Source organism: Lolium rigidum, chromosome 1 (genome assembly GCF_022539505.1).
Source record: "Lolium rigidum isolate FL_2022 chromosome 1, APGP_CSIRO_Lrig_0.1, whole genome shotgun sequence".
Classification (NCBI taxonomy): domain Eukaryota; kingdom Viridiplantae; phylum Streptophyta; class Magnoliopsida; order Poales; family Poaceae; genus Lolium; species Lolium rigidum.
Genome location: NC_061508.1, coordinates 42,762,354 through 42,774,354, shown reverse-complemented (window position 1 = coordinate 42,774,354; position 12,001 = coordinate 42,762,354). Strand labels below are relative to the sequence as shown.

The following is a 12,001-nucleotide window of genomic DNA, read 5'->3' as shown; positions in this document are numbered from 1 at the left end:
AAACTTCGTTGTCTCTTCTAACTTGTTCGGACTCAAGTCCCTCGCCGAAATCATTCAGAAAGTCGGCAAACTCTGTTTCATCTCCATCAGCCCCACGGGCACTCTCATATATCAATTTCTGCACCGCTTCTTCCCCCTCCTCATCTCGGACGAAGAATCAGTGTGGGTTCCACGCATCTTGATGGTTTATATCTATGCAGATTCCCCTATTCCCCAAGCGCAAATGGGACACCAAAAGATAAAAGTGCAAACTAGCATGTTGTTTCTAAAGAAGAGTCTGCATGTTGGCACTGTACTGCTGGAAGGCACCATGTTTACACGAGTTGGTATGCCAAAGTCTGATAGTTCTACTCCATTGGACAAGCCGAGTGACAAGGAGGAACCCTAACTGAATTTGACACTAAAATCTGAAAAACGTGACAGAGACCCCGCGCGCTCCTCGCCGCCACCCTCGCCGGTCTCACCCTCCCGGCCTCACCCTCGCCGCCACCCTCCCGGCCCTCGTGCCGTCGCAGCAGGGCTGCGACACGCTCGCCATGCTCCTCGGCGGCTGCCAGCCGTCCGCGCGCTGGCCATCGCCATGGGCGCCTCCTCCCGCAGGAGCTGCGCGAGCGCGTCCCTGGCAGGTGCATTTCGTCGAGCACCATGCGTGCACCTCGACCGGTGGTGTGCGGCGGTGTGTGGCGCGGATGGCGACGGCCTCTAGCAGGGGAACGGCAGCGTGGCGCGCGGTGGCGGCGCAACGGCGCCGAAGAAGAAGGGCAGGGAGGCGACGGGGGCGGCGCACACATACCTTCAGAGGCGCGCGCGGAGAGGAGCGGGCGGCGGCCGACGGCGACGGCGAGGCAGCAACGACAACGGCGATGCTGCGACGTCGACGGCGAGGAGCGCGCGGGGTCCCTGTGCGTGGACGACGGCGACGGCGAGGAGCGGCGCGGGGTCTCTGTGCGTCTGAACTAAGTGAATTTGGGGATTGTCCCGCGCGGCTAAGTGAAAATGGAGGCGAACCCCTTTCGTACCGGTTGGTGGCACCAACCGGTGCCAAAGGTTTTTTTTTGTTTTTCTTTTTTCTTTTTCTGTTTTCTTTTCTTTTGCTGTTTCTTTTTCTTTTCTTTTTCTTTTCTGTTTATTTTTTCTTCTCTCGTTTCTTTTCTTTTCTTTTCTTTTCTTTTCTATTTATTTTCTATTTATTATTTTCTTTTCTCTTCTTTTCTATTTATAGTTTCTATTGCTTTTATTTTTTCTTTTCTTTTCTATTTATTATTTTCTATTGCTTTTCTTTTTCTTTTCTTTTCTATTTATTTTCTTTTCTATTTCTTTTTTATTTATTTTTTCTATTGCTTTTCTATTTTTTTTTCTTTTGCTTTTCTTTTTCTTTTCTATTTATTTTCTATTTATTTTTTCTATTGCTTTTCTTTTTCTTTTCTTTTCTTTTCCTATTTCCTTTTCTTTTATTTTCTATTTATTTTTTCCTTTTCTTTTCTGTTTCTTTTCTATTTCTTTTCTTTACCCCCGCCACGACGCCGTCCGCGCGGGAAAGTTTCCCGCCCCGACGTCGCGCGGGAAACTTGCCCGTCACGATGCCGCGCGTGGGAGAAAAAAGGCGAGAAAGAAAGGGTGGGAATACAATTTTGTTACGATTGAACTCGAATTAAAAGTAGCTCAACTGAAAATTAAGATACATGGCCAGATTTGACTATTGGAGTCATTCAGTCATACTCGTGCCTAGCCCTATAGTACTCGCCACTGGTACTAAAGGTGGTTTTCTGTCATGTAACAAAGCTGTCGGTGGGATAAGGACGCGTGGGTAACCTTTAGTACCGGCTGGTGGGTGCAACCGGTACTAAAGGTGGTTTTCTGTCATGTAACAAAGCTGTCGGTGGGATAAGGACGCGTGGGTAACCTTTAGTACCGGCTCGGTGGGTGCAACCGGTACTAAAGCCGTCGGCATGATAAGGACGCCTCGCTCGATGAGATAAAGCATGTAGCGCACGACACCCTGTCGAAGGAAGAAGACAAAGTAGAAGCGGTGCCGTGCCTATAAAAGGAGCATCGCCATGGCAAGCAGCTCAACAAGCCAACATGGATGGAGAGTTTCATCCCCATGGATGGAGGAAAGGGTTGGGAAATCTCCGTGGCGGAACTTCTCGAAGATGCCCTTGGTGCACACGACCTATGGCATCTTCGGAAGTTCCGCCTCGCAAAATTTCCCCGGAAGCCCGTGAAAGACTCCATCTCCTCTAACAATGTTGTGGAAGGATAGGGAAATCTTCCGTGGTGGAACTTCTCGAATATGCCCTTGGTGCACATGCCCTATATATGGCATATTCGGAAGTTCCGCCTTGGAAAATTTCCATGCAAGCCCGTGAAAGCTCCATTGTTAACATCATTACACAAAAGTGATTTCCATATTGAGATACACAAGTTATGATCCCTATCTAGCTAGTTTTCCGAGTTTTCTTCGTCTGTTTCCCTTTCTTCTGATCGCGACGCAACCATGGACAATCTTCATTATTTAAGATGATGCTTGGGTCAGTTTTCACCTTGAAGGGTGGAATATCATCAAACTTATTATAATCTTCGACATGTCCGTCTTGTCCTCTACTCCCACGATGTTTCTTTTCCCGAAAGAACTATGTGCCGCTTTGGCTCATCGTATGATGTGTCCTCTTGCCTTTCTTTTCTTTTCTTCCGTTTGCTAGACATGTCCTTCACATAAAAACCCGAGCCACTTCAACTGGCTAGGACGAATGGTTCGGTGTCGTACCCTAGATTCTTGAGATCCACCGTAGTCATTCCGTATCGCGGGTCTACTCTGTACCCCGTCTTTCAGAGTTGAACCATTTGCACCGGAACAAAGGGACCTTGAAATTAGGTCCATATTCAAGTTCCCATATCTCCTCTATGTACCCATAATATGTGACCTTCTTCCCATTGTCATCTGCTGCATCAAAGCGGACACCACTGTTTTGATTGGTGCTCTTTTTATCTTGGGCGAACGTGTAAAATGTGTTCCCATTAATCTCGTACCCTTGAAAAGTCGATATAGTCGAAGATGGTTGCTTGGCCAACAAGTATAGCTGCTCGTCATCAGTGGCATTCATGAGACGTGTTTGCAACCAACCGCCGAAAGTCTTCATGTGTTCTCCATCAATCCAATCTTCACGTTCCTCCGGGTATTTAGAGCGTAAGATATCCTTGTGTTCCTCTTTGTACGGAGCCACCAAGATGGAATTATGTAGAACTGTGTAGTGTGCTTGAGTGAAAGAATGTCCGTCCATACACGTTATTGCTTTCTTTCCTAGCATGCCTTTTCCACGCAGTCTCCCCTCATAGCGTGATTCAGAACACCGATCGGCTTAAGGTCGGGAATAAAGTCAACACAAAACTCAATGACCTCCTCTCGTTCCATAGCCCTTGGAGATGCTTCCTTCCGGCCTAGCACGGTTATGAACATACTTCTTTAAGACTCCCATGAATCTCTCAAAGGGGAACATGTTGTGTAGAAATACAGGACCGAGAACGCCAATCTCTTCGACCGGGTGAACTAGGAGATGTGTCATAATATTGAAGAAGGATGGTGGGAACACCAACTCGAAGCTGACTAGACATTGGACCACATCCTTCAGTAAATTTTGTAGAGTAAGTGGATTGATCACCTTCTGAGAAATTGCATTGAGGAAAGCACATAGCTTCACAATGGGTACTCGAACATTTTCCGGCGAAGCCCCTCAATGCAACCGGAAATAATTGTGTCATAATCACGTGGCAGTCATGAGACTTTAGGTTTTGAAACTTTTTCTCTGACATGTTTATTATTCCCTTTATATTCGACGAGAAGCCAGACGGGACCTTGATGCTACTCAGGACTTCAAAAAAGATCTCCTTCTCTTCTTTGGTAAGAGCGTAGCTGGCAGGACCTTGATACTTCTCTGGATTCAGGTTGCTTCCTTCGTGGATACTTTGCTGGTCTTGCCGTGCATCCGGTGTATCTTTTGTCTTCCCATACACGCCCAAGAAGTTTAGCAGGTTCATGCAAAGATTTTTCGTCACGTGCATCACGTCGATTGCGCGATGAACCTCTAAGAATTTCCGATAGGGTAGCTCCCAAAATATCGACTTCTTCTTCCACATGGGTACATGTCCGTCAACATTCGGAATCGCATTGTCCGTCGGGACCCTTTCCAAAGATCACTTTTAAATCCTTGACCATATCATATATAACTTCCCCGATGAGGGCGGGTAGGCTTCGTCCGGTTATCTGCCTCACCTCCGAAATGTTTTCCTCTCTTTCTTACGTGATGTTGTTTTTGAAGAAATCGACGATGCCCTAGGTACACATTCTTGTTTCCTAAATATATAGTGTCAGTCTCACCTAAACAGTGTGTGCATGCGTTGTATCCCTTGTTTGACTGCCCTGAAATGTTACTAAGAGCAGGCCAATCATTGATGGTTACAAACAACAACGCCCGTAGGTTAAATTCCTTTTGTTCGTGCTCATCCCACACAGGTACACCTTCGTCACACCACAACTATAAAAGTTCTTCAACCAACGGCCTCAGGTACACATCAATGTCGTTGCCGGGTTGCCTCGGGCCCTGGATGAGCACTGGCATCATAATGAACTTCCGCTTCATGCACAACCAAGGAGGAAGGTTATAGATACATAGAGTCACCGGCCAGGTGCTATGACTGGAGCTCGCTCACCGAAAGGATTAAAGCCATCGGTACTTAGACCAAATCTTAAGTTCCTTGCGTCATCTGAAAATGACTTGAACTCTCCGTCGATTTTCTCCACTGCGACCCATCAGCGGGGTGTCTCAGCATCAAATCTTTCTTACGGTCCTCTTTGTGCCATCGCAACAACTTGGCATGCTCATTGTTTTGGAACAAACGTTTCAACCGTGGTATTATAGGAGCATACCACATCACCTTCGCAGGAACCCTCTTCCTGGGGGTGGACTCGCCCTCAACATCGCCAGGGTCATCTCGCCCGATCTTATACCTCAATGCACTACATACCGGGCATGCATTCAAATTCTCGTACTCCCCGCGGTAGAGGATGCAGTCATTGATGCATGCATGTATCTTCTGCACCTCTAATCCTAGAGGGCAGACAACCTTCTTTGCTTCGTACGTACTAGAGGGCAATACGTTCTCCCCTGGAAGCATCTTCTTTATTATTTTCAGCAACTTTTCAAATCCCTTGTCGAAGTACCATTCTCTGCCTTCCATTGCAGACAATTCCAGCGTGGTACCCAGCTTTTTCTCGGCCATCTTCGCAATTTGGGTACAACAGTGTCTTGTGATCCTCTAACATTTTCTCCAACTTCAACCTCTCCTTTTCACTTCCGCAGCTTATCTTCGCATCAAGAATGGCCCGACCCAAATCGTCATCGGGGTCATCAAAAATGGGCTCTTCTTTAGCTTCGTCTTCCCCCATTCTACTATCACCGTCTTCAGTGAACATAGGATAGTTGTCACTATCCTCTTCTTCTTCGTTGTCTTCCAATATAATCCCTCTTTCTCCGTGCTTGGTCCAACAATTATAGCTGGGCATGAAACCGTTCTGCAGCAGGTGGACGTGAATGGTCTTTGAGGTAGAGTAATCCGGTCATATTCTTACAGGAACTACATGGACAATAGATGAAACCATTCGACTGCCTCGTTTGCCTCAGCCACGTTGAGAAAATAATGCATGCCATTAATGAAGTCGGGATGGCACCGGTCACCGTACATCCATTGTCGATTCATCTGCATTTTATATGTATATCAAATATCATTAATTACACAACATCGTGGATATATGAGTGACAAACTAAATTAATATTCAAGTTCATCGGATAAAACTAAGTTTTTTTATAAAAAGAAGAGGCTCACCGAGGTTGTACGGTGCCGGCTAGGGGATGACGTCGGCGATCGACGGCGGTAAGACTGGGGATGATACTAATTAAAACCTACAAAATATACCATAATTTCAGCTCAAATTGATTATAAAAAAGTAAAATCCCTAACTTAGGAATTTCATCGAACACCTTGCTAGCACTAGAAAAATAGTACGAGTTAAAACTACCAAAGAGATGTGCAAAATTAGGAATGCCGGAAGAAAGGATGATATTGCTAACCGTTGGATAGATGAATGCCCTTATTCTTGTTAAAATGGTGGAGAAAAATTAGTGATTTATTGGAGTGTGAGAGGTGCAAAAATTTTGTGTGTGAGAGGAAGAACAGAAAAATGAGCCGGCCAGGGGACGGCCAGGGGACGGGCTCGATGATGATATAGGGGGCACCCTTTGGTACCGGTTCGTGTTACAAACCGGTACCAAAGGTCCTGCCCGGGCCCCACCAAGCGTCTGACAAATGGCCGAAGACATTTCGTACCGGTTCCTAACACGAACCGGTACGAAAGCCCTCACGAACCGGTGCCAATGCTCCTCGCACGCCTGAGCCCGCGAACCGGTGCAGATTGCCCCATTGGCACCGGTTCGTAAGGGAACCGGTACCAATGGCTTAGATGGATGCCCCATTTTCCACTAGTGATGTCTAGTCCCATTGATTTCCAAAGTTGCTTAACTCTCTAGAAAATATGTATCTAACTTCAATATGTCTATTTATAAGTGTGACACCACAAGGAACAAATTCTTCCATTATAGTTCATATAATTTTTTTTACTTTGCCTGAAACTGCAAACTCCAAATTATGTCCCACATAGGATGTAGATTCATTGATCCTATTACATATGAATTTGATATTCTAAGACCGAACTGGCTTATGCCATTCGATGTAACAAGCTGAGCCGACTGAGAATGTGTATATTTTTGCAAGATTTTGGGCCACAAAGTAGGTCATATAAAACTCTGGTAGAGGGATGGCCATGTGATCCTCCGTCGATCAACAGTCCAGAAAACTAAGTTAATCAGTCCTTCATCCCATTGATTAGTTACCCGATCAATTAATTGTCGTACTTTAGTGATCAAATTTTATCCTTTGATTATGACCGCCTTGTGCGATGAGCTACTGGGAACCCACTCATCTTCCCAAATATTGATTGTATTTCCATTACAAGCTCGCCATATACGGCCCTTTCTCAATGTTTGGATGCAAGGATGAATACCCTGTTAGGCAAAATAACTTCCTTTCTACATCTTGGTGTTCCATAAATCCATGTGCGTATAGAAACATGGTCCTCCATAAGACGTCAGACTTTTTTTTTTCCTTCTTCCAAAAGAGCGAGATTAAAGCAATGAATGTCTCCAAAACCACTGCCTCGTTGTTTCTTGGGTACACACATATTTTCCACCAAGACATCTTGTACATCCTTTTCCGGTAAGCATCATCTCTCCACCACTATTGTGACATTCCATCTATAAGTTCTTTGAAAATTTGTTTCAGAATTTTGAAATGGCCATCACATACGATATTATAGCTTCACGTATCTATTTTTAGAAGAACCCCATTCCACCCACTGAAAGAATTATTTTTTACCGATCTATTTATTCGTATAAAAACATGATCTACCAAGAACTAAAAAAAAACTAATCGACCAACTCCCACAATGCTAGACAAGGCTAACAAGCACAAGCATTTGCAAGTTAAAGCATCTATCATGATATTAAACGATGTGAAAATTTCCTCTCTCGCCTTGACATGCGTACATTTGGACTATAAAACACAATTAACTTCGCCTTTCTTACCAATTGGCCCGAAGCAAGAAAATACTGATCCATAATACATTTAAGACAATAAGCATTAGAAGCCTCGGCATGCATTAATATTATTGAGTCATTAACTAATAGCAGATTGGATATTGTCTTTGCATCATGACATACCCTGTCTCCACTAATCTCCTCATTTCGTTCTGGGTGCAATACAAGTATAAGTGCGGAGATAGTGGCCGGGTCACCTTGTCTCAGTCCTATACATAAGTTTCAACAGACAAAATATTTCAAAAAACTACAGCTTTATCATACTAGCACTTATAGTTCATGAGAACTAGCACTAGCAGCTAATGTCCTCATTGGAGAATGCCAGCCGGGTAAGTTTGGGACTTTGCAAGTTAGGCTAATACATTAAGCATTTTCCTCTCAAGCCCAACAAAAAGCCGAAAGTACTCTATAACCTATGTAGATCTTGTCTAATGAAACCAAAACAAGTAGAAAACCCCAATATGAAAAGGATTCCGGGTGGGGGTTATGATCGATTAAGGAACTGAGCCGTATTGTTTTCTAAGTCGAGTAATGTCCAAACATGTTCTCATCTTCGCAATTTGGTCAGCTCTCTTTGTTGAAACATTGGAATAGTATTTACTTGTTTTGGAATGACGTATCTTTGGTCGGAATAAACTTTAAGAGTTCCTAATTTTCTTTCAGAAGAATACTGTGAATTCCACATTTTTATCCCCTAGTTGCGCATTTTTTGACACCAATTACCTCATCTTGTGAAAAATTGTCTAGATTATCCCATTTAAGAAAGTTTGCGCCCTCTTTCTTTGATGTGTCTATGTGGCAAGGTGATATTTGTGGCTTGAGGATAGCAAGAGCATGATGCGGCATGGAAATGATTGTAAAGAGAGGGGTGGACAATATCATCAATGACATCCTCCGAACTTTTGAACATTGTTGTCACGCCACATCAACCTATAATGTTGATCCTATCTAACAGAATCGGTAAATTGCTAAGATGCGGTAAAACAGATTTGTAAGTTTCATAGTTGGGATATTATGCTTTCATTAAACTGGGTCATATGTGTCATAAATGAGCGCCTAGAGGTAAAAGAATGGAATTCACTGGATCAAATAAGGAGGACCGATTCTAATATGCTTTTAGTTGAAAGAACTTTTCTTATCTTCCAAAATAAAATCATACCTCCTCTATTTCAAAATAATTGAATTACTAGGTTTGTCCTAAGTCAAACTACTTTAAGTTTGATCAAGTTTGTTGAAAATACATCAATATCTAGCACATCAAGTTAATTTTACAACATTCATCACACACTAATCTTTTGTACTATATAGATTTCATGTTATAAATATTGATACATATTTCTATAACTTGGACAAAACTAGAACATCAATTATTTTAAAATGGAGGGAGTATTTTTGTACCAGTTTCTACTGTAGATCGATCACCTCTTACACCGATTTCCAAATTATTAGAAAAAATCAGAGTGTTTGGGTTCTTCCAGTTATCGTGTCATCATTAGTTTATGATTTACCATTTAAACCTTATTATATCTGTTTGCTCAATGTAGATTTTCGACTGACAAAATCACGGCAGGAGATATATGGTTAGTCATCAACACTGCAACAAAAAGTGATTGCCTAATTGCGTGGCAAGATCTTCATTATCCTCGTATGTTTTATTGTTATACATTGTACATCGCCCGTTCAGTACTCCGGGTGAACAAGCTTCAGGCCCCAGCTCATGTCCTCGCAATGTCGGACATGCGGCACCAGCTTGCCGGTATCCGCACCGTGCCTTGCCTTGCAGTCATAGAACGGCGGTCCGTGCAAGCACGGCTCCATGGACGCAGCCCGCCGGCACGGCGGATTGGGCGTGGTAAGGTTCTCGGGCTTGAACATGATCCACGGCGTGAGTCCGCCGAGCCCGTGGCCAACGTACCCGAAGGTCGACCAGCCACTGGTGACGATGGCGTCGGTCATGCTCAGCAGGTACATCTCGGCCAGTGCCTTCATGTCGTGTGTCGCCTCGCCGGTGAGCTGGTGCTCCTCGTGGCTCGGCTGGTGCACGCTCACGACCTCGCCGGTGGCCGTCGCCGACTGCCAGTACCTACCCCGTATGTTCTCGAAGTACCACGAGCTGAGGCCGGTCATGAGGACAGCCTTCGATCTTGCGCTGGCCGGCCACACAGGTTCTTGCGCCACGACCTCAGGTATCAGGTGCTCCTTGGACGTGCACGCGAGGATCTGATCAAGGACATGCTTGAACGGCGTGTCCCCGTCGAACACCCTGACCTGGATGCCCAGCCGTTCGTCCGAGTTTTTCAGGTAGGAATCATAGAACCTCGTGATCAATCCCCACACTCTGTTCGTCGGGTGGAAGAGATACCGCCCCAGGAGGTAGAACACGGCGTCTTTCCGGGGGAACAGCCTGTCGAGCTCCTCCTGGTACGCCGGGTTTAGGAAGAGCGCCGGCACGAAGTACCCGTCCGTCCTCATCACCAGCCACGGTGCACGGTGGAGGAACTCCCGGTGGTCGTCGCAGTAGAAGAGCTTGTCGTGGTAGGTGCAGGCGTGGTCGAGGTCCACGAACACGTACGGGAGGTCCGACACGGACACGGCCCGGCTGTCCTCCACCAGGTTGCGGTAACTCTCCGGCACCTCGCCGGTCAGACTCTCCAGGTCCCGGAGAGGGAAGTCCGGCGGCAGCAGCCACGAAGTCTCAGGGAACGGCTCGCAGAAGAGGTCGGGAATGGACGCCCCCCTGTCGACGAGTAGCACGCGATCGGTGAGCATGGCGTACAGGAACGCCGACGCCATGGCCAGTATCCGGTTCCCGAGCCCCCTGTACGGCACCAGCACGACGTACTTGCAGGTGTCGTCGTCCGTGGTGGTGCGCGTGCCATTTCGCCGGCTGTCTAGCCGTTCTGCAGCTCGGCGGTACGCCTCGGTGCCCGGGCCGCACCGCCGCTGCAGCGCCTCCTGCTCCCGCAGCCGCTTCACGAGGTGTGCGGACGGCGACCGTGTCAGGTTCTTGCGGTAGGGCGTGGACTGGTACCGGCTGATGCAGGATTGTTCGTCGAACCCCGGGATGATCAGGTCTCCGAGGTGCCTGCTTTGATTGGATTCTGCATGTCAACAAATCAGCAATATTAGAGCCTTTGCCTCCCAAGTTCTCCTTTTATCATCAAGAACATGAAGATGTTTCTTGATGAGTATACATGACAATTGGCAAATGATTGGGCTTTCGGTGTTCGATGCCAATTCTATCGCCATGAGATTTTTCTGAAACATGGCGCGTGCAAGATTGAACACGCCATGACGAGATGCAGATTAAGAGAAAGACATGCACGTATCGGCCGGTTCCTACCTGTGCGGTCGTACGTCCTCGTCGTCGTCGCAGGTCTCCAGCCGGACGGCAATGGCAACGGCCCGTCTCGGCGGCTAACCATGATCGCGAGGAGCGGCAACGCGGCGAGGCAAACCGCAAGCGACGTGATCCACTTCCTTGCGACCCATGGCTTTCCTTCGTCGTCCTCCTCGGTCGCCTCGTCGGCGCGGCGCGCGGCCTTCTCCACGGCAACCGAACCATTGATCTGCGACGGCCGCTTGCTTATGCCATTGGCAATGCCAACACCGCCGTCCAAGGCCATTGTTATCTGCTGGATCGGGCGTTTTTCTCGGGCTCACGGATCTCATCCTGACAGATGGTAGGAATTAGGAATGCTCCATTATTTCGAATACAACTTTAAAGAAGGAAAATTCTGTATAAAGGAAAGGATAACAGGGTATTTAAAGGAGAGTAATCGGGCAGTTGTTACGGTTTCCTATTGTTGCTGCTGTCTTTGACATTTCAATTTTTCTTCGCGAGGAATGCCGCGTGAGCATGTCGAGAAAAAAAACCCGCCTAATTTTTCTCAGAATATCGACCGTTTAGCTTCAATCGAACGGCCTCCATGCCTTTCCTCGCTGTGCGCACATAATTAGAAACAAACTAGGATACATGGAGGAAAAAAATTAGGCGGGTTTTTTTTTCTCTTAGCGCCAACATATTTACGTGGGCACTCTGTATTGGCGCCAAAAAACAGGATATGATCATTTCCTCGGATCGAAAAAATAAATAAAAATAGGTAAACACAAATTAAAACGGGATAAACTAAATTCATATGTAACCTATGCGCCAAACGGGCGAGATTATACAAAATAAGCCTAAAATGGGCGAGATAATAACAACAATATCAAAACTTTTTTCTCAAGCAAAGTTGGGTTAGGCAAAACCATATCGTAGGGTTTGGGTTAGCGGCTGGTGACATGACATACTT

At 46.1% G+C, this 12,001-nt stretch overlaps 1 protein-coding gene across 1 annotated transcript; it reads right to left on the bottom strand.

Annotated features, from left to right (window-relative positions):
* Nucleotides 1-9,386: 9,386 nt before the first annotated feature.
* On the bottom strand, nucleotides 9,387-11,332 carry LOC124707102 (galactoside 2-alpha-L-fucosyltransferase-like). The gene is made up of 3 exons (XM_047238763.1): nucleotides 11,050-11,332; nucleotides 9,850-10,807; nucleotides 9,387-9,642 (listed from the first exon to the last, which is right to left on the bottom strand). The coding sequence occupies exons 1-3, from the start codon at nucleotides 11,330-11,332 to the stop codon at nucleotides 9,387-9,389; spliced, it is 1,497 nt and encodes a 498-aa protein (XP_047094719.1).
* Nucleotides 11,333-12,001: the final 669 nt, after the last annotated feature.